The sequence below is a fragment of the Girardinichthys multiradiatus genome, chromosome X (genome assembly GCF_021462225.1).
Source record: "Girardinichthys multiradiatus isolate DD_20200921_A chromosome X, DD_fGirMul_XY1, whole genome shotgun sequence".
In the NCBI taxonomy this organism is placed as follows: domain Eukaryota; kingdom Metazoa; phylum Chordata; class Actinopteri; order Cyprinodontiformes; family Goodeidae; genus Girardinichthys; species Girardinichthys multiradiatus.
The window spans coordinates 21,938,280-21,964,409 of record NC_061817.1 but is presented as its reverse complement, the minus strand read 5'-3'; the positions used below and the strand labels follow the sequence as shown (position 1 = coordinate 21,964,409).

The window sequence follows — 26,130 nt, the reverse complement described above, 5'->3', positions numbered from 1 at the left end:
ATCACTTCTGTCTCCTTGTCAGTTTTATTATCTCTCGGTCTCTCTCCTCCAACACCTCCACTTCCCACCTACAGCCTCCTCTCTTTTTCTCCCTCTCTGCCCTTTTCTTCCCTTGTTCACTCACTCACTCCCTCCTCCTCTTTTTTCCTCCTCCTCCTCCTCCTGCTATGCTGTCTCCTCTGACTCTCATTTCCCCTCCAGCTCTCACACTCACGCAGCATCCTCCCCTCACCTCTTCTACCTTCACACTCACCTCCTCAAGCCTCCGTCTGTCCGCCGCCCTCCTCTCCATCACCTACTAACACACATCATTTCTTGCCTCTTCCTCGAGTCTCGTCTCTCTCTCCCTCCTCCTCCTCCTCCTCCATCTCCTGCCGGTTTTCCCTCCTTCTCACAATTCTCTGCACCCACTGTCTACACACTCAAGCTCATTGGCACCCAAGGACAGAACAGCTTCTCATCTGAACCAGCGATGGTTTGATCTTTTTGGCCAGACTTCTTGACACTGAGCTCAGCTGAGGAAGAGGACAAGGACGGAAAGAAGGCATGGAGCACAGCCACATCTTCCCTGTGTCACACCACAATGGGAGCACTGGGGGATGCCCTCTCGGACCCCTGCCCGTCATCTACTACAGCGTCCTGCTCTGTCTCGGCCTGCCTGGTAAGAAAGTCTGCGTTGCAACCTGCAGCTTGTTCTGGAGTCTGCATCGCTGCTCTCCCAGAGTTACACTTTGCATTTTGATGTGTTGTGCACTTGTTTGCAGGACTGAGTAAGACTGCTGTGCACCGCTGCACACACACTGTTGATTTTTCACTCTGACCTTGTGGCTGTCACGCATGCATATATGTTTTGAGTGTATTTGTTTCTGCTTGTGCCTGTCATTCTTCCTCCCCCTTAAAAGCAATGTCTTTTAAACATTACTATGAGGAAAAAATTCCTCCAGGATTTATTTTTCTGAACATCTTTGGTATTTAGATTAGATGTAAATAGGTGTAGATGGGTGCATGAAAAGTTGTCTGAGTAATCTTTCTGGCTTGACCTCCAGGACAGGTGTGTGCTGTTTGACTTTTTCTACAGTGACCTGATTTGATAACACCTTTGTCCTGACTGCTGAATGATTAGTCCATTCACCATCGCTGTCAGACTCATTTAATGCCTCTGTCCCACTGCGTGATCCATGAGCAATGACCTGCTCCCACACAGGGAGGCAAAGCGGTGTCTGTGTATGTGCGAAACAGAGAGACTGGGACAGAGAAAGACAGACAGAAAAAAACTAGAGGTCAGAAAAGAGATTAAATCTGCTGATGTCTGAACAGAAATTGGGTTGCAGATGTCAAAAGCCCCCCAGATATATACATCCAATTTACTTAAGTCACCCAAACAGTAGAAATGTCTGATGAAGCAAAACTTATTTACTGAGCGCTGATGTTTACGTGTCTCATTGCAAGCAAAAACATGTGTATTTTGTTGTGAATGTATGTGGTCAGGCAACAAAAAGTTGCGCATAATGTCACGTAGAGGGGAAATAATGCATGTTTTTAAGTATTTTTGTGGCGAGCATTTATATTCAACTACATTTACTCTGATAAACTTAAAAAAAAGATTCATTGCAAGCAACTGGCTCCAGAGTTCAGCTAATTAGTTAATGGAGTCCACATGTGCATAATTTAATCTCAGTATAAATCCAGCTGTTCTGTGAAATTGAATGTTGTTGTAGCTCATTATGTAGGTTTCTTCAAAGAGCCGTTTCTAGATGCTGATGGCTGTGGGCAGGAAGGATCTCCTGCAGCGCAACTATTAATTATATTAACTGTTAGTAACTGTTAGTAACTATTAACTATTAATTAATTAATAGTTGTCCTATTAACTATAGGACAACTATTAATTGTGCACTATACAAAAATGGCCCTTATGGAAGAATAGCAAGTTGAAAAACGTTGTTGAAAGAAAACCATGAGAATCTTTGCTTGCAGTTTGCAAAAAGCCATGAATAAAATATGGCAAACATGTGGAAAATGGTGCTCTGGTCAGATGGGACCCAAATAAAAAGTGTTTTTTACCTAGATGTAAAACCCAATGTGTGACAGAGAATCTACTTAACTGATCACCCAGAGTAGACCATCCCTATGTTAAGCATGGTGGTGATGCTGTGGGGATGCTTTTCTTTTGCAGGGACAAGGAAGCTGGTCAGAGTTGATGGGTAGATATATGAAGCTTGACACAATCTTGAAGCAATCCTGGAATAAAGCCTGTTACAGGCTGCAAATGAGTGGGGCAGAGGTTCATCTTCTAGCAGGACAACACTGAACACACAGCCGGTGGAACACACTAACCATACATAGCTACAGTGAAATGATTTAAATCAAAGCATATATAGTACATGTCAAAGTCCAAACCTAAATGTAATGTAGAATCTGTGGCAAAGCTTAAAAATTCCTCTTCATAATCATTGTCTCTCCAACTTCACTGATCTTCAGAAAAGTTGCAAAAACAAAATGTATAAAACTTCCTTCTCTAAATGCACAAACCTAGTAGGGACAAATTCTCACAGTTGTAATTGCAGGGAACGGTGGTTTAACAGCATATTCACTCAGGGAGACTGAATTCAAATGAATGCCACATTTTTCAGATTTATATTAAATTTTTCTTCCACCTTATAATTATGAACCACTTTACCAATAAACTACTGTTGCTCTTTTAGATAAAATCCAATTAAAATTAAGGATTTTAAATACTTAATTGTACTGACCCAGTATTTCCAACTTTACTCAATGAGTTTTGACGGCTCTCTCAGCCTAGTCCCAAAGATTAACACATCTCCCTTAGATCTGATTACTTTTCCCTGATAAAGATTGAAAATGAGATGCTATCACCAACGTAAGCCCTTTGTTTGGAAATAAATCTGCAATGCAAAGTTCAGCACCTTTGTGAGCCAAGTCTGCAGTTGCCCCAGAGATTTGCTGTCTTGTAAAAATAAGTCTTTCTTTCTGTTCAAATTCTGCCTAATTATTTAAGTCTGGCACAAGCGATTTGCTTTACTGTCATTTCTTTGATTATGCTGCAGAGTTGTCTTTTCAAACACAACTGAGGCAGTTTATTTAACCACCTAGTCGGAGTAAACAGGGGAGAGTAAGGCAGCACTACAACAAGGTACCTGAATTGATGTTAAGTGCAGCAAGCTGATACTTTGCAGCAGCAACTTGTTTAATCATTATGACACAGCCCATTCCACTCAAGCTGAACCATGAATGTTTCATGGGAGCAGCATGTGTGAGTAGCAACAGCATGACCTACAAACACACAGGCAGTAAAACCTCTTGATAGACAGGAAACTATGATGTGGATGATTCATCAGTTAACAGCGATCACTTATGCACCCAAACATCGACTCAAACATGCATGCTGCGGGGCAGAGAGGGGTCACATCAGGAGTGGTAATTTGAGGGAAGAAAGTGATGAGAGAGGGATAATACGTGTCATTCAATGGAAGAAAAACTCAGTGTGTCCAGATGAAAACTAGAAAATGCTTAAATACTCAAGCCAGGAAAAACGGAAGAAAGGAGCAAAGAGATGAACATTGCTGTTAGAATAGGGATCAGAGCGCTAATAAGCAGAAAGATTCGGGAGAAGTAGCACCTCAGAGTGTTGAGAGGGGCTGCTAGAGATGACAGAGCTAAAACTAATTGCCACGTTTTTAATTAATTGCTAAGTCGAGCTTGCTGTTTGTGTCTCTACACGCTACGCCATGCTGCTGGAGACAGTGAAGACATGTGCAGGCAGGGCAAATGGCATAACAAAGAAGCTGTCGTTGACATGCTGGGATTATGGATGTGAGGCCTGCTCCTTGGACTGAACATTGTGTCTAACACTTAGTGCTAAGGCACACAGTGTCCAGTGGGAAACCATTAGCTGATGAGCAACTCTGTGGGGCAAGAAAAGTCTAATAAAGGTCCAGTCTCATGTTGGAATTGGACATTTCTGCACATAATCTGCTTCTGGAGGTTTTATCATCAAACTCAATATAAACAAAAAAAGCTGTTGTCATGCCTAAAAATGAATGAAGAATGCATGAAGAAGTATAGGCAATGATAGCTCCCTCAACATCTATTAGCATTCACAGAGATGAGTAGTAGAAAATGATTTATTAATCTTTTGTCACTGTGGCACAGCCTCACCCTAAAAAATGTAACTCAAACTATTCTTAATTTATATTATTCTTTTTTTAAGATAATTCGATTATCTATGAACTTTTAATTATTATGCTGTGACTTTTATAAGTACTTTATGAATGTGACACCAAAGTCCATTTCCCTTTTCTTACAAACTCTTCAAAATGGGAAAGACATGAGAACTTCCCACTCATGTAAATTGCCAAAAGTATTGGGTCCCACCAATAAATCAATGAATTTAAGTGTTCCCATCACTTCCCATCACCATGGCTGCAGGTGTATAAGGTTTGGTGTAGAGAAACTTGACTGCACGGAGTCCTGATCTCAACCTTCTTAAACACCTCTGGGATGAATAAGAGCGGAGGCTGCAGTTCTGGTTTTCTCATCTAACTATGAACACACTCCTAAACCTTGTTTACAGAATAGTGAACGGTGAGTCCATCAACAAATTAAACCATATACATTAAGAATAGCATGTCATCAAAGTTCATGTAGATGTAAAAGTAGACAGAAAAATACTTTTGGCAATATAGTGTAAGTGCTGATCTTCATAAAATTACTACAAGTAAAGAGTTACTGCCTAAATTGACCCATATCTATCTACAGTCAGACAAACCACACTAGATGAGGGGGAAAGTTTATATTTCCAACCATTGTACTTAGGAGGATGGTAAGGGAAATAAAAATATCTCTTAAAGCTCACTGTTAGAAAACCAAAGCAAATGTTCAAGTTTGAATGTACTACTTGAATAAAAACATTAATTTAACTCAAGGTATATCACACATATAAATGAGGAGGTTAGTGTATGATGCCTACTAATGTATTAGGGACTATATTATAACAAGATATATAAGCAGCATGGAAAATATTTTTTAGCTTCTTCGCTGTTATTATTTCTTTATTCACTGCCTGGCCAAAAAAAAGTTGCCAACAAAAAAGAGGTCACACACTCTAATATTTCGTTGGACCGCCTTTAGCTTTGATTACATCATGCATTTGCTGTGGCATTGTTTCGATAAGCTTCTACAATGTCACAAAATTTATTTCCACCCAGTGTTGCATTAATGTTTCACCAAGATCTTGCATTGATGATGATGAGTCTGACCGCTGCACAAAGCCTTCTCCAGCACATCCCAAAGATTCTCAAGCGGGTTTAGGTCTCTGTGGTGGCCAATCCATGTGTGAGAATGATGTCTCATGCTCCCTGAACCACTCTTTCACAATTCGAGCCCGATGAATCCTGGCATTATCATCTTGGAATATGCCCGTGCCATCAGGGAAGAAAAAAATCCATTGATGGAATAACCTGGTCATTCAGTATATTCAGGTAGTCAGCTGAGCTCTTTCAACACATGCTGTTGCTGAACCCAGACCTGACCACCTGCAGCAACCCCAGAACATAGCACTGCCCCCACAGGCTTGTACAGTAGGTACTAGGCATGATGGGTGAATCGCTTCACCTGCCTCTCTTCTTACCCTGATGCCTCCATCACTCTGGAACAGGGTAAATCTGGACTCATCAGACCATATGACCTTCTTCTATTGGTCCAGAGTCCAATCTTTATGCTCCCTAGCAAACTGAAGCCTTTTTTTTCGGTTAGCCTCATTGATTAGAGGTTTTCTTAAGGCTTTACAGCTGTTCAGTCCCAATCCCTTGAGTTCCCTTTGCATTGTGTGTGTGGAAATGCTCTTACTTTCACTATTAAACATACTGTAGCCCGGAGTTCTAATGTTGTTTTTCTTCGATTTGATTTCGCCAAACGTTTAAGTCATCGCTGATCACGATTTTTCAGGATTTTTTTCCAGCCACATTTCTTCCTTGAAGACGATGGGTCCCCACTATCCTTCCAGTTTTTAATAATGTGTTATACAGTTCTTAACCCAATTTTGGTAGTTTCTGCAATCTCCTTAGATGTTTTCTCTGCTTGATTAAGACATGAGAAGCAACTCATTGCACCAGTTGGGATTAAATAACTTGTTTTTGCCAGTTGAAACATAATCGTCCATGCAGTAATTATCCAATGGGAGGCTCGCACCTATTTGCTTAGATAAATTCAGGTGCCAACTTTTTTTGTGGCCAGGCAGTGTATTATAAGGAGAGGCGTCGTCACACCATTTGTGAGTCCAAAACAGAGTTTTACTGATTTTTAAAATGAAGAGGCAAAGGGAAATTTTATCTTTCCTTAGGAGTCTTACATTAGTATTTAACACAACTACCATTACCAAAGCAGCAGTCTCCATATGTACATTTATGAGCATGTAGTTCTTTACATTAACTCTGAGAAGTCCAAAAGGTTGCTAATAACACTGCTACTTTTCTGTACTCTGTTTAGCCTTCCTGTTATCTACTTTAAGTCTTGCTTTCTATCAGCTGGGAAAACCCCAGACTTGTCTCGACATGTAGAAAATACAGTTTCCTTAAATAGCTTCTTACATGGCTTTGCTTCCCATCATACTGATGCTGAAAATAGCAAATTGAGGCTTCTTCATTCAGTAACAACATCCACACCGCAGAGCGTTGTTGTCAGCCAGACCTGGTGGCACTAACTTCTTTTTTTTTCATCAAACATGAGCACATTCAATTTGCTTTTCTAAACTAAAGTGATATTAGGTCGGAAGGGGGTCAAGGGAATGGATTAAAGGGTAAGTTGATCCTCTGGTGTGTAGGGAGATCATTTCAGTGACACACCAGTGCTTTAATTGTTTAAACCCCACTTCACTTTAGATAAAAAGGTTAAATGACTTGAGAAAATAGAGCTGCATGTAGGAGCTGTGAAGGTGTTAAACCCGGACGAGTGACAGACTAATATAAAAGGAAATTGGTTTCTAAAAGATGTACCCTTTGTTCCTAAATCTGAGTTCTTTCATTTCTTTTAAATTATACACTTGATACATATTATTCTGTTTCCAATGTTCTGCTGTTGAGATGGTGTACTTTTTTACACTTCCGCCAAACAATTTCACACGTTCAAACAAGTCCATTGACACTGAAACATTGAGGCAAGTCTGCCTCATATCAAATGCTATATCTCTGTTTCTTACTATATGCATTCAGGTCATCTAGATGCCCAATTGTTTCTCTTTACAGCTGCAAATGTCCACAATCTTATCACTAATTTTAAGATTCAAGCTGTAAAATATAACTAAAACAACCAGCCATGCTACGATAAAAAATTATTTCCAACTAATAGCACAAAAAGTGATCCGATACTATGCAGTTGTCACAGCTAGGATGTTTTCTCAAAAAGGTGACTGCCTGAGCAAACTTGAAAACATCTCCCATGCCCACTTATCCACCCATTCAAGGGGAAAAGGTCAGGAATCCTCAGCGCCAACAACCACTCCTTCTTCTGTGCCATAGTGTAGGCCAAGTGTCAGCTGCTTCTTAATGAAGAGATGGGCTCCATCGATTTTCAGTTTGAACTATTGATCCATCAATCTGCACCCGCAGCGGGGCATCTGGGGCGGGATGGTGTCTTGTTAATAGATGCTATCACTCTCAACGCAGAGTTTAAGATTGGTTAGGATAGTCGGGATAAAAGGGGGAGCAGTAACAGATTGAGCATTGCAAATAAATAAATAAGGTAGGGTGAGATTGCGAGCATTGGGTTTGTTCTCCGCCTGCTGTTTAGAAAAATACAGTATTGCAAAGAGATGGTGGAGAGCCAGTAAGCCAGAGAGGGTGAGGAAAAATAGACGAGGGAGGTGTTGTTTGAGGCAATAAATCAGAGATCTGCTATGACAGACCAGACTTTGTTTGAGCAGCTGACACAAAGACCTCTGTCCCAGAAGCTGGAAACTAAACCAAACTAAACCCCTGTGTTTGCTTGTTAGTTTTACAGCACTATCAATGTGAGGATGATTGCAAAGCTGTGATCTGGAGATTGTTAAATTATTCATTTCTCTCTTTTCAATCAATTTATATTGATTTCATTTAGTGCTCTGACTTTATTTTGCCTCTCTTCATTTTCACCTTCAGTTTATTTTTCGTTTGGAAGAATTCACTGACTATTTGAACATCAAGTTGGTTCTTTTCTTGCAGAACAAATAGGCAGTCTAAAAATTGTGTTTTAGTTTGGTTTTTGTCTTTTGTCTCTTTAAATTACTGTTGTGTTGATGACAGTATTGTACAAAAGTCAAATATGTCAAATGTCAATACTTGACATAAGACTTGACTGTTCCTTGCAGTCTTTGCACTTCCTCGATTCTTTTATTCAGTGTTGGATCATTCCTTACTGTTTCAGTCAAGGTCTGCAGTTTTCAGTATTTTAAAACAGTTCCTGCAAGCACTTTTTGTTTCCAAGTCTTAAGCATTTGGATTTTCCTCAACCCAGAAGCGTGACACTGTGGTCTGTTTCTTAAATGAATAGCTGCTGAGGTGAGCAGGCAGCAAAACACTGCATCAGTATTGTTAGTTTAATGCAGAAGCTTCTTTTTTCTCCTAATTTATAAAATACAGTTCAATTTCCTGTTTCGATACACATCTCTTTTCTCATTTCTGCTCTTTTTTGTGCTACCCCATCACCACTCAGCCCACATGTTAAACCTATCTTCAGATTAAAATATTCTTCACTGATATATCTCCATTTGTATGCAATGAAAGCATATAAATCAGAGTTTTAACAGAGAATGAAAGCTTTTCCCTGGCTTTCCACTGAGGACGTGCCCCTGGTTTTGCTCAAAAGATTTAATAGATCAACCTGCTTTATGTTCACTCTGACACTTAAGAGAAGACAAAAGGGAAATGGTTGTCACCAGGAACAAAGTGCGTGTGACCTTTGAAGCTAACTTTGATTTTCACCTCCTCTGTGTCTTTTGACTCCCCATCTTTCCTCTTCACAGTTCTCCTCTGTACCTTTCTCTTTTTGTCTTCCTTAGTATTTCTCTATAATCCAGCCTCTCATTCCCTCTTATTCACCTGTTCTTTCTTAACTTGTGACCTTTACTAGAACAAGGTTTCCTTCTCTCCCTTTTTTCATCTCCTTTGCTCTTAATAGCCTCCAGTTATGCTGTCAGCCTGTAAAGTGTCCCAAATAATTTCCAAATGATTTCGTTCTTCTTTTCTGTGTTTGATAGGAGGCCCATGAGCAAGCTTCAGTCAGTCATGTCGCTTATGCTTTACCTTCAGCCTTTCCGGGTTAAACGGTTTGGGGTCATGTGTCGACAACCCGACTGAACACGTGCCTTTAATGGCGGGATGAGTCAGCCTCGTTATACACCTCAGGGAGCACGCTGTGTCTTTTCTCTTCCCACTAAACAACGTCAGTGGCCATAGCCGTCCTTATATTAAGGAGCAGCAGGGGGAGAAGACACACAAACATACCCACTGACAAACACACAATCAAGCAAAAACTGGCAGAACAATGCTGTAATAAAGCTAGTATTTCTTTGCTAAACAAAGAGGATAAAATTTGCATTCATCTTTCTGCGAGTTTGATTTGTGTGTAGTACCTCGGCTTTCCCCTGTGAGACAAACCCGGTCTGTGCTCCCCTGTCCCTGCTAAATTCCAGAAAGATCCACAAAGACAACGTTAAGAAAAAAAGCAGGAATCAACTAAAATGGATGGGCAACCCTTATGCAGGGTGGCTGCAGCTAAATGGAAAATGTCAAGCTCACGACAGATCCCTTTTGTTCATCTGTAGAGGGCCCCTGCTGCAGCCCATACAGAATAACATCCAGCCAGGGACAGTAAATATCACACATTTTCCCATTTTATGTCATTCAGCTACTAGTGGTCTGATAGGCAGAGCTACTAGAGAGAGCGTGAGGATTTGAAAGGTACAGTACACAAACACAAAGTAGCACAAAATTGTAAATTGGAAGGAAAATTACACATGGTTTTTTGCACATGTCTGACAGATAAAATTTGAAAACTGTGACCTATGTTTGCTGTTCCACCTTCCTGAGTCAATACTTTGTTGAACCACCTTTTGCTGCAATTACAGCTGAAAGTCTTTGGTTAACTTTGCAAATCTAGAGACATAAATGTCTCTGGAATCAGTTTTTAAGTCTTGCCACAGATTCTCATTTGGATGTAGTTCTAGACTTTCACTGGGTCTTTTTAACAGGTGAATACACATCAATGTTATTTATAGTTGTCTTTAAACACTCTCAAGGTCAACTTATAACATTTTATTTGTAGGTTCCATATGACCAGAGCACTTTCTTCCACATGTAATGAACACAGGAAAATAATGTCATTATTAAAATAAGCAATCAAAATAAAAAGAATGCAATAAAACTACTAGATTAAACAATACACATAAAATGTGGTGAAAGTGCAGGGGTGAAAGTTAGGATGTAGTGATCATAAAGTAGTTGTCCTGTCAACAGTTTCTCCCACCTGGCCTGTGGAGCTCTCGGCTGCTGCTCTGATTAACGTTCTCCTTGTCCACCCTGTAGGGACTGCCATATCTTGGTAGGTTTGCAGTTGTTATTCTCTTTCCTTTGTCAGAAAATGGTTTAAACGGTTATCCACAAGCTGCCCCTTGACCTGTCCGCTTTGTTTCTTGGTCTTCATGATGATGTTTCTTTACTAATGTTCTCTAACAAACCTCTGAGGCCTTCCCAGAACAACTGGATTTACACTGAGATTAATTAGCACGCAGGTGGACCCTGTTAAGGATGGTGAAATGTTAAATATAGAGTACAAATTTCTTCACATTTTGTTTCTGAGGGGCCAGTTTGTTATATAATCTTGTGAATTTGTCTTAACCAGGAACAGGAAATGGAAAAGAAGGTGGACAGGTACAGTCCACAAGAACAGATGTAAACCATAAAAAAACTATCCACAACAGATAACCAGCATCCAAATTTCAGATCTTTTGTCCTATCACGAAACAGGAGAAAAATCCATCAAATACTTGAAGCAGGACCTAAAAGATGCCTTACTTTTCTAATAATTATTGACTGCATACCAGGTTTAGACACTTCAATTCAAATTCAATTCAAAAATACTTTATTAATCCCAAAGGGAAATTAAATGTTGTTATATCTCATATTATGAAGGTTTCTTCAAAGAGCCGTTGTAGATGCTGATGGCTGTGGGCAGGAAGGATCTCCTGTAGCGCTCCGTCTTACAGCAGATCTGAAGAAACCTCTGACCGAAGATACTCTGTTGCTGTAGGACAGTCTCATGAAGAGGATGCTCAGGGTTCTCCATAATGTTCTTCATTTTATGAAGAATCCTTCTTTCCACAATGATCTCCAGAGGTTCCAGAGGAGTCCCCAGAACAGAGGCAGCCTTCTTTATCAGCTTGTTGAGCTTTTTTAAGTCCCTGGTTCTGATGCTGCTTCCCCAGCAGATGATGGTAGAAGAGATCACACTTTCCACAACAGACTTATAGAAGATATGCAGCATCTTGCTGCAAACACCAAAGGACCTAAGCTTCCTCAAGAAGTACAGTCTGCTCTGTCCCTTCTTGTAGATGGCTTCACAGTTGCATCTCCACTCCAGTCTGTTGTCCAGGTGAACACCGAGGTATTTATACTCCTCCATCACCTCCACCTCTTCTCCCATGATGGAAATAGTTTTTGACTTATTCCTGTTTCTCTTAAAATCTACAATCATCTCCTTTGTTTTAGTCACGTTCAAAATGAGATGATTGTTTCCACACCATGCCACAAAGCGGTCCACCACCTTCCTGTACTCAGCTTCTTGTCCATCTCTGATCCACCCCCCGACTGCAGAATCATCCGAGTATTTCTGTGGATGACAGGAGTCTGTCTTGTACTGGAAGTCTGAGGTGTACAGAGTGAAAAGGATTGGTGAGAGTACGGTCCCCTGTGGTGCTCCTGTGCTGCTGACTACCTGGTTAGACTCACAACCCTTCAGTGTCACAAACTGTGGTCTGTTTGTTTGGTAGTCTTTGATCCAGGAGATTGTTGAGGCCTCTACCTGAGTCTTCTGGAGTTTCTGACAAAGAAAATCAGGTTGGATTGTATTAAATGCACTGGAGAAATCAAAGAACATGATCCTCACAGTGCTACTGGCTTTGTCCAGATGACAGTTGTTTGTTGAAGCAGATGTATGATGGCATCTTCAACTCCAACTCCACAGCGATAAGCAACCTGAGGATGTCCTGATAGTTTATTGTTTGCTTACTCAGGTGGGCCAACAGGCGAACTTCTTCTGGTCTTCACTTGTACTATTTTTTCAATGCAAAATAAAGTATGATCAGGGATGAGCACTGGACACAACGTGAGAATAAAAGCAATCTCCAAAGAAAAACCGGATTCAATAAATATATCTTATTCCCCTGTAAATAAGATGTGCAATCGTGTTAATGCATCTGTTAGAAACAGCAAATAAATATAACCAAGATAAATGTTTTTCATAGCCATATACATATAACTTACTGCAACATATTTTGAAAATGGTCTCCAGCTAAATTCAGGTTATGCTGATGTTGAAGATAACTTTCCATATAATTTATTACATGTTAATCTAACTGGAGATTGCAGCATTTAGTAGCCCTAAATGTATTGGTGAGCTAAATATTCTAAACAGCTTCGGCATGTCATTTATGGTTATTGATAGATCAGACTCTAATGAATTGGCTCATCCCTGATGATCTGGTTGTGTGTACATGTTCAGACTCCAGCATTTGCTGATGTGTGCCCGCTCTGCTGCGTATCCTTCCAGTCTTGCAAGCACATCTTTAGTCATTATCCAGAGCCATCTTTGTAATTTGTAATCACTTGATAGTGGCTGAGGCTGTGATGTGTGATGTCCCAGACTCCAAGCTGCCATATTTAATCCAATCCCAGAAGCATTATTGCAGAGAGGGACACGATCACACACCTTGCATGTACAGTGATGGCTGCTAAGTGGATTAATGTCTCTAAAGCTGCAGTGGGATGTCAAAAGCATCTTTTTTTGAGGAAACACACTGGACATGACTTGATGCTGTGCCAACCGGTTGGATTAAAGTGGTCGGCTTAGCCAAAGAAACAATGATGGGTACCACGCTGTTTGTCTGTTAGTCTGGTAACTGAACCACAGATTATACTTCTGAGGTATTTATTAGTTTGTATGTAGATATTTGTGAAGAAAAAAAACTCCAAAATCTTCTTTTCTAAAATTATTTCTACCTACTACAAAAATGTTATACCGTTTCACCTAAATCATGGAAGAAAAAATGATTTAATTGCACCTAAACAACAAAGATGAGTTGTTTTTTTTTACCCATTAAACAACAAAAAAAAGACTAAAATGTGTTTTACAACGAAGGGAACAGTTTAATGGAGCCTGCCTCCTAATAGCTAGTGCTACCCTATTTGACTGAGACACTTCTTGTAGTCAGATACCAATCTCTGACATCGGTCTGAGGAGAATTTAGCCCACTTCTCACTTTTCAGTCTTGAGATATTTGACTAGGATTCTTGTATGTATACCCAATTTCAAAAGGACTGAGCATCTTAAAAGGATCCATATCTGAGTATTAACATGGCCCAGAACTTCTTGTTTCTTAAGTCTGTCCTTGTTACTGTTTTGTTTTGAGCCATCTTCAGGCTGCAGGATCAAGCTCTGCTTAGCTCTGATTCCTTACACGTTCTCTCATTTTCCTCAGCAGCCTCTGTTACATGGACATTAAGGATATTATGATGGTGGGCAGAACAGGTCCTGCTGCATTAAAGCATACCTGAACCATGACATTTCCACCTCCATGATTCACATGCAGGTGTGCCAGACATGTCCTCTGTAGTGTCCCAATAATCTGTCCAAAGAGCACTATTCTAGAACAAACTTGTGTCTGAGCTTTATGTTATTCTTACAGACAAAAGGTTTCATTTTTGGACTCATCCCATGAAAATAAAATAAAAAATAAAGAAAATGAAATTTAAAAAAATGTGCAGTCTCTTTCTGATTGCGTCTTGGGCGACTTTGCTTAGCATCTTTTGACCTGCTTCAAGGTAAACTCATTTTGATTGTCAGACCTGGATATGTGGGCATTTGTTTTGAATAGCCTACACTTTCTAATGTATTAGATCTCTTTACTTCTCTTATTTCATAATACATTAATGAACCGCTACAGTCTTCTTTCTGAAGGACACAGGCAGGTCATTTTCTCTGACAACATTGTTTACTCTCACTTCAACAGTCAGAAGCACAACAAACTAAATCATTGAGTTTTTAACAGGATAAGGCTTAAAATATTAAGGATGTTCTAATGATATGCACATAATATCATACACCTGTGTGTGATTTAAACCATTTTTAAGATTTGTTTTCAGGCACTAATGGCCTTTATTTAGTAATGTCTTGAAAGTAGGCAGACAGGAAATGTGGTGAAGAGGTGTGGGAGACATGCAGCACAGGTCACTGTGTTCGGGACCAGAAGACAGCCGTGTCGAGGGCCGAAGCATCTCTATCCATGGGTCATGCGCTCTACTGCTGTGCTACCGCTGTGTTCTGATTGTAACCATTTTAAGGGGGTATGAGTGTGGGGATGTACTAATTTATTCCTCACCTCAATTGTATTTTATCCCACTTTACAGAAAATGTTAAAAGGTATTTAGTTAAAATTGATATTTAATATCTATATGTCAGCATTCAGGCTTTTGGAGTGTTTCATCATTTTTCATTACCATATATGATAAATTCAAAAGTCCTTATCCTACCAACATAATCTGATTTATGAATGAAAGGTTAAACAAAAAATGGCAAGGGATTATTGCCAACATTAGTGAGAATGTCTAATGATTAATTCTAGGGAAACCACTGTAGAGAGGCAGACTGGGAAAGATGGCTTGTACTTGCATTTTATTCCAGAAGCTAAATTACTGGCGAATGGATGGCAGACAGGGCCAAGACTGTGATGCTGCACAGCTTGCCCTTGTGTTTTTGTTGTAACCTAACTCCTGATTGGAGGTAACAATGTGGCCTAGGGAAGAGGCAGGTGCTCCTGAAATTACCCAGCAGGTGTCAATGAAGTGAAAATATGGAAGGGAAGAACAAACAGAGAAAGGGTTTGCACACTTTGAGCTTGAATGCAGAATATTCTTTATCTAGTTAAAATTAAAATTGTTTGCATGTTTTTGTTGTGTGCAGCTTGTGTCAGCATCTGTACCGAACGTCAAGAGCATTTCTGTTGCTGCTACCTGCTTCTGCATTGTTGTCTTGTTTATTGCTGGCTGATTTAATCACTAGAGTCCACTAACAATCTATCTCTGTGTTTCCTTCCCTGCCCTAACCTCTGCCCATTTCTTTTCTACTTTCACCAACATTTTCCCATTTCCTTCAATCACCCTCCTACAACCTCCGCTCCTCCTAGCTAACATCCTGACAGTGGTTATCCTGTCCCAGCTGGTGCTGCGTCGTCAGAAGTCCTCCTATAACTATCTCCTGGCTCTGGCTGCTGCTGACATCCTTGTTCTGCTCCTCATTGTGTTTGTTGACTTCATCCTGGAGGATTTCATCTTGGCTTCCTTCCTGCCTCCATCCATAAACAGTGCAGTGCAGGTTCTGGAGTTCTCCTCCATCCACACGTCCATCTGGATAACAGTGCCTCTCACCATTGATCGCTACATCGCTGTTTGCCACCCACTCCGCTATCACACAGTGTCCTACCCCGCCCGAACACGTAAGGTGATATTTGCAGTGTACATCGGGTGTTTGCTCTCTGCTGCACCCTACTACTGGTGGCCTGAGTTCTGGCACAGTCTACCAGGGGTTGGCAATACAGATGAAGGAGGAGGAGGTGGAGGAGAACGCAGCAGAAGAACAGTGGCAGAGCATGTCCTGGTTTGGGCTCACTGTGCCACCATCTACTTGCTGCCCTGTACTGTTTTCTTCTCCCTCAACACCGGTATTGTGCGGAAGCTGCGAAAGCGCCGCAACTGCTTCAGGCTGCGTGGCTATTCCACTGGCAAGACCACTGCCATTCTCCTTGCCATCACCTCCGTTTTTGCCGTCCTGTGGGCTCCGCGCACTGTCTTGATCCTCTACCACTTCTACTCGCCCCCACCAGCCTCACAAAGCACTGGCCGCCTGCTCCACGTGCTAACTGATGTGGCAAACATGCTGGCACTGCTCAACACTGGCGTTAACTTCTTCCTGTACTGCTTCATCAGCAAGCGTTTCAGGGCCATGGCGGCCAACGTCCTCCGAGCCCTTGTCCACTGTCAGAAGCAGCCAAAACCGTTTTATGCGAGTCACAACTTCTCCATAACAAGCAGCCCTTGGATCTCACCAGCCAACTCCCACTGCATCAAGATGTTGGTGTACCAGTACGACAAAAATGGAAAGCCCATCTGCATCTCTTCTTGAGTCCAAACTTACCAGCAATGGCCCCTCAAATCTTTCAGGCTAACTTCGGCCACATGGGACTAATTCAGGCCAAAAACCCTGTTAGTAATAACAAATGGGTTGGTTTGAAAGGTGCAACAATAAACATCAGATGCATGGTGCAAAGTTGCAAAGCCTCTCGAGATCAATAAAGTAATCATAACGCTGCAAACAACATCAGTAAGATGGTTATTGCTCCCTTCATGCAAATAACACATATGCTGGTTTTTAAACTTTATGACAGTTGAAAGCATATCACCACCATCTACCAGTGAAATGAGCTACCATTTCCGACACATAAAATGACAGAACAACACAATGAATCCTTGGTGAACAATCAGATATGGACGCTCCTTCATATTCCTTTCCAGAAATGAGGAAGATCTTTTAAGAGCTGAGTCTTTTATCTGTTGGGGAAATTGTTATCAGTCTGATTGCTGCACATCTCACCTGGAGGGATGATTCACTCAGGCACAACCAAATACAGAGTGCCCACTGCCCACAATCATGACTGTCTCTCTCTAGAAATGTAACACAGCTCTGTCATTTCCATTTTAATATGCAGAGGAGTCTTGGATGCATCTTAAACAGGGCTCTTATGAAATGAACAACATTCTCTGACTATACTGCTGACTGTGCTGTGCTCATAGTTCGCTCACAAGTCAATGCTCACATCCGAACTCCGCCCTGACCATCGTTGGACGAAGGGGTTGTCCTTTTTCTGTTTGTTGATAAAATATTTATTCATGGTAGACCTGACTGTTACTGTAGCTTTGCAAAAACACAAGAAAAGAAATATGACTTGGTGTGAGTGTAGCACTGAGTTATTATTAAACTAGTTATCATCTTTTCCATTATTAGAATGAGGAAATTTCTGCTAGGAGATAGTCCTCTATTAACTATTAATGGTGTCTGATGACTTACTGTTAGCCATCATCCAGATGCATATAATGAAAGTAACTGAAGATGTCTTTAACCCTTTATCTTTCAAAGGGACTGAGACACATAGAGAGGTAGAGAGGACTTGATTTTCTGCTCTTCCTTCCTGTTGGGTTTGTTTTCCCCATCCAAAGGCTTTTTGTCCCATTATGACGCACTGAATTCGGTCTGAGGGCCAATGTGACACATTTCAGGTCTACTCATACTGCTCCTGGCTCTACAGGAACATGTTACAGCAAACCAGTCACATTAACTCCATGTCACTGATACTCTGTATAAAAAAAACACATTTTAAATAAAGACATACACATCTATTGTGCTGTATGACCCAAAGACAGAGCATTGATAACAATGCACATTCATCCTATGGCCATCACGGCATATTATTAGGGATCATCTATCTAATGGGGCTTTGCTAAAAGGCAGATTTCTGCTAAAACATGTCTAAAGGGATCAGACATATTAAGTTGTTTTACTGAGCCTGTAGGAAACAAATAAATTTTTATCTAGCGCTCAAATCTCTGAGACACTTAAAGAAGTGTTGCTTTGTTTTTCTTTAAATTCTTCAAACATAACACCTACCTAAAGGGTTTCTACACAAATTTAATGCGTATTTTTACAGAGTTAAATTTCCAGAGTCATTATAGCCATTTTAAAGTATAAATACGAAAATTCACAATGATTTTTTCTGGTAAGGCTTTAAATATGGAAGTTGCTAAAAACATGGATGGATGGATGGATGGATGGATGGATGGATGGATGGATGGATGGATCTTGAATTAGAAATATTTTTTTATACTCCCTGCATTTCTGCAGACTTTCAAGGTCTGCATAGGAACCATGTATGTAGAAAATATGGAATGGAGTGAGGAACCATAACTTTTTCCATGTCAGCTTCACTGCCAATTGAGGCAACTACTTAATTTTGACCTCCAATTTGAGTAACTCAATGATACAGTGACTAAAATCCATTTGCGTTGTACTGAACATAATGATTTTAAAATGGCAGTGTTTTGTGTGGTCAAGAACATGTACATGCACAAAAGACTGAATAATATTTAGTTATTTATTAATGAAAAACATTTAACTCTGATTTGCATCCCAGCTTTATTATGTTCTAGTTTGACATAAAGTAAAGAGCAGGATTCGCACGTTGCTTTGGTTAGCCATCTGGCTAACTGTTATTAGCAGTACAAGTTAATAATGATATAAGTTTAAGCCAAAAACTATTCATGCCCCAGGGCAGATTTAGTTTTTAAAATTATTTTTCATCCAATCAAGAAGTTTGTTTCTGATAGGAAATGAGAAAGATATCTCAAAACATAAAAAGAGTATCAGTTTTGAAAAGAATATTTACCTGTTTTATTTACATTTTATTAAAAATGGCATGTTAAAAATAATTTATACCTTTTTCAAAAACCAATAGAAACATTTTTCTTTAAAATTGCTGAACAACTTTTTGCATGTTTCCGCTGATATTTTAACAATCTGTCTTTGGCGTTGAGCTCTAAGTCTTTGACTTTGGAAAGCCTTCTTGCCTCCCCAAACTGTAATATGACTTCCAGTTAGAAGAAACAAGTTGGTAACATTAAAAGATTGCTTTAAATCTAAATCAGCCAGAGGAATGTTTTTTTTTTTTATCATGGATTTTTATACTTTCAAGCACTGTAGAGATTTGCTTACTAGTAGAGGTTGGACATCACCATGTGTGTGAAAGATATAAGGAGACACACAATTTCAAAGATTCAAAAAAACACTTCACTTCTACAGCCATCACAACTTTTTATTTAGATACATGCATGTTAAGGGTGGAAGCTGTGAGAAACCTTCAGCTTTCCAAGTCAAAGCTCTGACTTTGAAGTAGGGACAGTAACCTAGCATTTCAACTAACAGCTCCGGATGAAAGCACTGTAAGCAGAAGCAGGAGATGAGTCAACTTTGTAACTTCAAGTCAGCCATGTCTTTACAAGCAAATTATGAAGCTACGCTCATCTTAGGTGATGCATTGTCAGGATAGTATAGTAGCTTAAACTAGTTAACCCTTGTTGGAGTAGCTAAAGAAAAGTGCAGAAACACCAGTTGCTGTCAAGAAAAACAACTAATCCAGTCTCCTGATACTCGATGGTGAGTAAATTAAGTTGGCAGAATACCAATGCTATGTCGACCATGTTGTACTTATAATTTAATTATATATTATAGAGATAGAATTAATTTTAGTGTCCTTAATGTTGTTTTGGAATGGGGTTAGGTCTTAGCATTAGCAACGTCTAATCTTAAATATCTAAGATCGGTATTAGGATTAAGTTGTCCTGATAGGAACATCACTAATAACCACTATTAGTGAAATGCAGACTAAAACGTTGTTATTGAGTTGCAATATTTATAGTAGTTAGCCGAAATACTAAGAATATTAATTAGAAGATTTGTCTGGTTTCTTTATGTTTATGACTATTTACATTGTATGTAGCTTCTCACTGAAGGCATCAAAACAGTAAATGAACACATATGAAATTATGTAGCAAACGAAAAATTGTGAAAGAACTTTAATTGTGTTTTATATTTTAGATTCCTGAAAGTAGCCACCCATTGCTGTGGTGACTGAGATATTAACCTTTGACCGTCTCTCAGTGAACCTCTGGGAAGTTCTTTCAAGACTCTTTGGAAAACCATTTCAGGTGACCACCTCATGAAGCTCAGAGAACGCCAAGAGATCTAAACAGTCATCAAAGCAAAGGGTGGCTATTTGGAAAAATCTAAAATATTAAAATGTTTAGTTATTTTCCACTTTTTGTTTACTACATAATCCCACATGTGTTCATTTATAGTTCTGATGCCTTTGGTAAAAAACTACTATGTAAATAGTCAAGAAAATAATGAGACCCATTAAGTGAGAAAGTGTATCTAAAACCTTTGATCAAAACCCTTTTGTGTAACAGTATACCCGATTCTTTACCATCCTGCCTCCTGCAGATCACATCAACAGCAACAGGCTTGTCTTTTCTCCATTTCCCATTTTTGTGCTCCACTAATTGATTTTCCCCACGATTGCAAACTGAATGAAGAATTGGCGATTGCCATCTGTTTCTCACCTCCTTCGCTCCGCCATCTCATCCTTTTTTCCTGCGCATTATACCTTAAAGCCCTTGCTCAAAGTTAATTTCTCAAGTGTCCTCTTTTACTCCTTCACTGATTACCTCTGAGTCTTTCATACTATGGGCGTACTAATGATTTTACTCCATGTTTTGTCATCAGAAAATTGATGCCCATAATTGAAGACCATAAGGGGAAGCCAGTAGATGTTGTGCATTATTTAATGCAGATGAATGACCAGTGGGTCAATAACTAATAATCACTCAATGAGCTCTTTAACTACCCCCACTCTTCCCGCCAATGAATGTAATGGACCTAAAATATGTGCTTTATTTTAATCAATACTGCTAAATGAGCAGGTTGTGATCATTAGGAGGGTAAAATTACAGAAACATTGTTTCCTTCTTGGCCCTGAGGAGCTGGTGCCAGATCGGCGTTGCGGTGACATTCATTTCCGTGTTGGCTCCATCCAGCGTTTCGCTCATGTTAATGTGACATTTGTGAGGGACTCGCACCTTAATGTCATGCTGGAGGCAGACATTCTGAGAAACCAAAACAGTGGTAAGTTTCATATCCAGCAGGCTCCTCCCTCTGCAAGTTGAGAAGATGAGAACAAGTGTGGGAGGGGAGGTCATTACAAGGAAATATTTCCCATTATGAAGTAAAAAATATGGGATCTATATTTTCTGCAGCCTGATATTAAAAAGATAACCAAACATAAATCAATCAAAAGGGTAAATGGTGTTTTCTCTCCTACACAACCTCAGTTTCCTCTCTTTCTCTCTCTCCTAACTCAGCTCTTTAGTGTGTGAGTTAGGAGAGTATGTGAGTGTTTGTGTGTGTGGGTGAACAAGTGTACGCACAAATAAACTTTGTCTTAGACTGAAGCTTTAAATCAGTTTGTGCCATAGAACTAGTAATGTATAAAATAAATGATGCATTTATTATCAGAGGAACACAATTACGTACAGCACATTGTCATAATTATATAAACCTGAATGTGCAAATGACGCTTCTTGCATTTTAGTAGTGTTTTATGGGATTGTGATTTTCTACCGAAGTACTTTCTTTTATTCCTCCTTATAGCAGTATTTAAAACTGTTTTACGTGACTGTACAGGCTTGCATAATTAAAACGTTTTTCTGCCTCATGAATGTATCGACTTATAGAGATATGTATTACTGTGCTGTATGGAATATGAAGTGAATTAATGCCTAAAATTTTTGATTAAATAAATAAATACCAGTTTGTCTAAAAGTTGAGCTGCAGAGCTCTTGTGGAGCTGTGTCTTTTGTCTCAACTCTTAAATATGGCTGTCACAATCAGCATTCCACACCATAATTAGCATTAAATAAGTCCTTTTAACACGTTTAACCATAAAATAAGCAGAAAATTACAGGTAATGATGCTTTTAATTTATTTTGATTCATGTGGCATATACATTTGAAGCGAGATATTTACATATCTGTAGAAATGACATATAACACTTTTATTTCTCACTGTCTAACATCAAATGAGACAAAATAAGTCTTGTTTCCGGTCAGTTAGGATAACCAACATATTCTGCTTGATCAATGCCAGACTAATTAGAGAATTTAATTTTTTTATTACTTTCTAAAAGGTCAGACATTTGTATACATATATACATATTGTGTTTTCATATAGCTGCCTTTCAAGCTGTATGACTTGGGTCAAACAATGGCTTTGTTGTCCATGAACCTTTTGCTAATTGCTTTGTAACTAATGTGGCAGTATACTTGGGGCCATTGTCCATTTGGAGTACCCATTTGTGCCCAAGTCTTAACTTGACTGAATGCTAACTGTCTTGAATGCTTTTATTGTCTCCTGCACAGCCTCCAGTTTGAAAAGAGCTGGCATAGTCAGTCACTACTATATGGATATGTTTTCTTCAGCTGTATTATAGGAACATGTCATCCTTTTTTACACAGAAAACAAATACTTTTAATGAAGATCCATACATTCTAGCCTACATTTGGTTTCAGAAAAGGTAATGATGATAAAAACACAAATATGTGTTTTTTTCAGTGAGAAATGTAATTTTTGGACCCTGTTCCTGTTAGATGGGTGCAAAAATGAAAACATCATCTTCATTAGAACACCCACCTCCCATACACACATACACACACACACACACACACACACACACACACACATACATGCAAATGACTTTACTCTGCAAAAATCACATTAGATTTAAGCTGAAACAGCAGCAAAACTGCTTCCACTTTCGAACAACATCCATAGCCATAGTCAGCCTCTTCTATTATCATTTTCAGTCTTCCAGCTGTTAATCACAGATCTCAGGATAAACTAATTAACACCTCTCTCAAGCGAAAAATTCCCCCGTTTTCATACATTATGCACAAAACACCAGCAGCAAAGTTAAAGAATATTTGTCTGTTTCAGCGAGACAACCTTCCACTAGCCTGTTGTTTTCAATAAGCCTACACTATTGTAGATTATATGAGCTGAGGTCACTGTGCTTTTCATCTCACAGCAATATAAAATAGGTTCATCTGATAAATGTCCTGTTGGCTCTAAACCAGGTGAGGCTCCTGCTTCCCTGTAAGGAGAAAAACTCAGAGAAAAGAGAAAATGAAATGGGGAGGTGACAAAAACGAGGAAAGATCTGTGACTTCATGTGTGTGTCTGTGTAATTGTCGAGTGTGTACCTGCAGTAATAAAGATTGATGGGGCTGTCTGATCGCACTGTGATGGGGTTTGCTGCTAATTGCATGTATGGGAGTGTATGTGTATGTGTGAACATGCAATTGTTTCTTAATTTATTAATTCCTGTACACCTCAGGCTGGTGGAAGGACATTTTGAAACACAGGCCAAGAGTATTCATCATGTCTGTTTGTTAACATCCAAATCAAGGGCTGTAAGCCTTTCAGCGAAGGAATAATAACATAGATTTCTGGTTAATCATGAGCAATTTTGACCAGCCTAACATGTAAATAACATGTCATCCATCCATTGTCTACATTCACATCCACATCTACATTACTAGTCTGGATTGTGGTCATTGTTCATAATAGGGCAATAGAGAATAACAGCCACACACACACTCACACACACAACCTGATTAACCTAGCATGCATGGTTTTGGACTGTGAGAGGAAGCTGGAGTGCCCACGTATGCATAAGAACATTCAAACTCCATGCAAAAAGGCCCTGGCCTGGATTTAAATTCAGTTATTTCTTGCTGCAATGAAATATTACATTTTAACATAATTTGTTTAATAAACAGGGCTGCACGGTGATGCAGTTGGTAGCACTGTTGCCTTGCAGCAAGAAGGTCCTGGGTTCAACTCCTGGACAGGGGTCTTTCTGCATGGAGTTTGTATGTTCTCCCTGTGCATGCATGGGTTCTCACTGGGTACTCTGGCTTCCTCCCACAGTCCAAAGACATGCCTGTTAGGTTAATTGGTCTCTCTAAATTGCCCTTAGGTGTATGAGTGTGTGCATGGTTGTTTGTGTGTTGCCCTGCGATGGACTGGCAACTTGCTAAGGATGTACACTGCCTCTCACCCATAGACTGCTGGAGATAGGCACCAGCTTCCCTGCGACTCACTATGGAAGAAGCAGTATAGAAAATGATTGACTGACTGTTTAATAAACTTAAGCTTCAACTGCCATTGTCTTTCCGAATGGTTTGCATGTGTTCTTGTTGCAGGTATTGGGCCGGTGCAATCACCGTTACAGTTTATATTTTATTCTTTTAGAGAAGATCAGGGTCTCTGTAACACAGATAATAACGAGACAAAGAGAGTCACCGCTTGTGTTCTTCTTCACGCTCCGCTTCGGACTGACAAACAGGACACTCAATCCCACTACTACCACCCGGTGGAGCACTCCGGTACTACACCCCCTGTTCACATGTTTTTCCCCTTTACTCTTATCAAAACACTAACAAAATAAAACTGTGACCACATATTTGTGTGTGTCACACTCTCATTGTACTCAAGCTTCCTAACCTGGGATAAAAAAACATGAATTTTATGTTAACTGGTCTCTATAAATCCCCCTTAGTTGTCTTTGACAGTTGTGTGTCAATGTGTTGCCCTGTGATTAAATGGCCTGTACAGTCCAGAATACACAAAGCCTCTCGCCTTTGACTGCTGTAGAAAGGTACAAGCACCCAATGCAAAGTACTTTTGCACCATTCTTCCACATGCAAATGGTGTTTCTGTCAGAGTACCAAGTTTTTTAAAACTCTATTGTTGTTGTGCTAGAAACTTCAAAGATCGTATTGATTTCCAACATTCTGGCAAGATTTCTTGAATCTTTAAACATTTACACACTAAAAGAAGTGAAGGACAGGGGAAGAGCTACAATTATTGTGGTAAAATCTGTAAACATGTTCAGTAGTTATTTTACATTGTATGGTTCATGATGTTTTCTTCAGGCTGGTCTTTGATTGAATTTCGCCAGTCCTTCTCAGGGCAACACAGAGACACATAACTATGCACACACGCATTCATGCCTAAGGGCAATTTAGAGAGACCAGTTAACCTAACGGTCATGTTTTTGGACTGTGGGAGGAAGCCAGAGTACCCAGAGAGAACCTAAGCATGCACAGAGATAACATGCAAACTCCATGCAGAAAGAGCCCAGTCCAGGAGTCGTATCTAGGACCTTCTTGCTGCAGGGCAACAGTGGTACAAACTGCCATCATGCAGAAAAATCTAAAACATTTCTTATGACAACTTTAATTTCTGAGCACTACCTGCACTGGAGCAGTTCAAAGTGGAACACTTGTGAGGGAAATTTTAAAGAGAGAGCCACTCTGATTTAAGGCTCAATATAAGCCATTCCCCTAATGCTGAAGCCCTCAGAGTTCCTGACAGAAAAGATAAAAGGGATAATGGCAAATTCACATAAAATGATGCCATCAATGAAACGAAGGAGTGAGCAAATGTCACAGCTGCTACATTATACACAGAAATGTGCTTAATGGAGGTTTTACAGTTAGCTATTACAATGTAAGGCAGAAGGCGAGCTCTAACGGTGGAGATTTCTGTTGTGATTTAGTGATTCAATTAAAGCTCTGATGAATAATTTTCATATGCAGAGCAAACTGCAGGATTGTGCTCATTGGAGTAGGTTGGCAGATTTTTATAAAGTGCACAAACAAATGCCCTTAACCTCAATAATACCTCTTCTCAAAAAAAGTTTGATTCACAATCTGCTAATGGAGTATTAAGTATACTCATTAACAGTGTTAGAACACGTAGATTTAAATACAACAAAGCTTAAAGAGCTTATGAGCATCCATGGATATTTTTCATATTTTCTTCTCAGAGGCTGTCTTTATGACAGAGATGTTCAAGGACTGTATTACATTTTGTCTGTGATGTACAGTAGGTGTCTATGCCTGCGATTGCTTCAGGCTCACTCTCTGAAATACCCCAGTAATCTTCCTTATTGAGCAATAACCGTGGTATTTTTTTCCTTGTGCAGGCTTTGAGTTTGATATAAAAAAGAATAATGGCTATAAATCAAATAAGATGCAAAAACAGAGCAGTTCGTCTAGTGACGGCTTGGAATAATGTAATTCGTGCTCCCTTTTTTCTGAAAGTTGCAGAAATATTAAAACTGATTTTTCAGACACTTCC

At 39.7% G+C, this 26,130-nt stretch overlaps 1 protein-coding gene across 1 annotated transcript; it reads left to right on the top strand.

The window, feature by feature from the left end:
• Positions 1–238: 238 nt before the first annotated feature.
• LOC124862575 (probable G-protein coupled receptor 139) lies at positions 239–17,727 on the top strand. Its single transcript, XM_047356566.1, has 2 exons — positions 239–661; positions 15,449–17,727. Exons 1-2 carry the CDS (start codon positions 547–549, stop codon positions 16,441–16,443), a joined length of 1,110 nt encoding a protein of 369 aa, XP_047212522.1. The 5' UTR covers positions 239–546; the 3' UTR covers positions 16,444–17,727.
• The last annotated feature ends 8,403 nt before the right edge of the window (positions 17,728–26,130 follow it).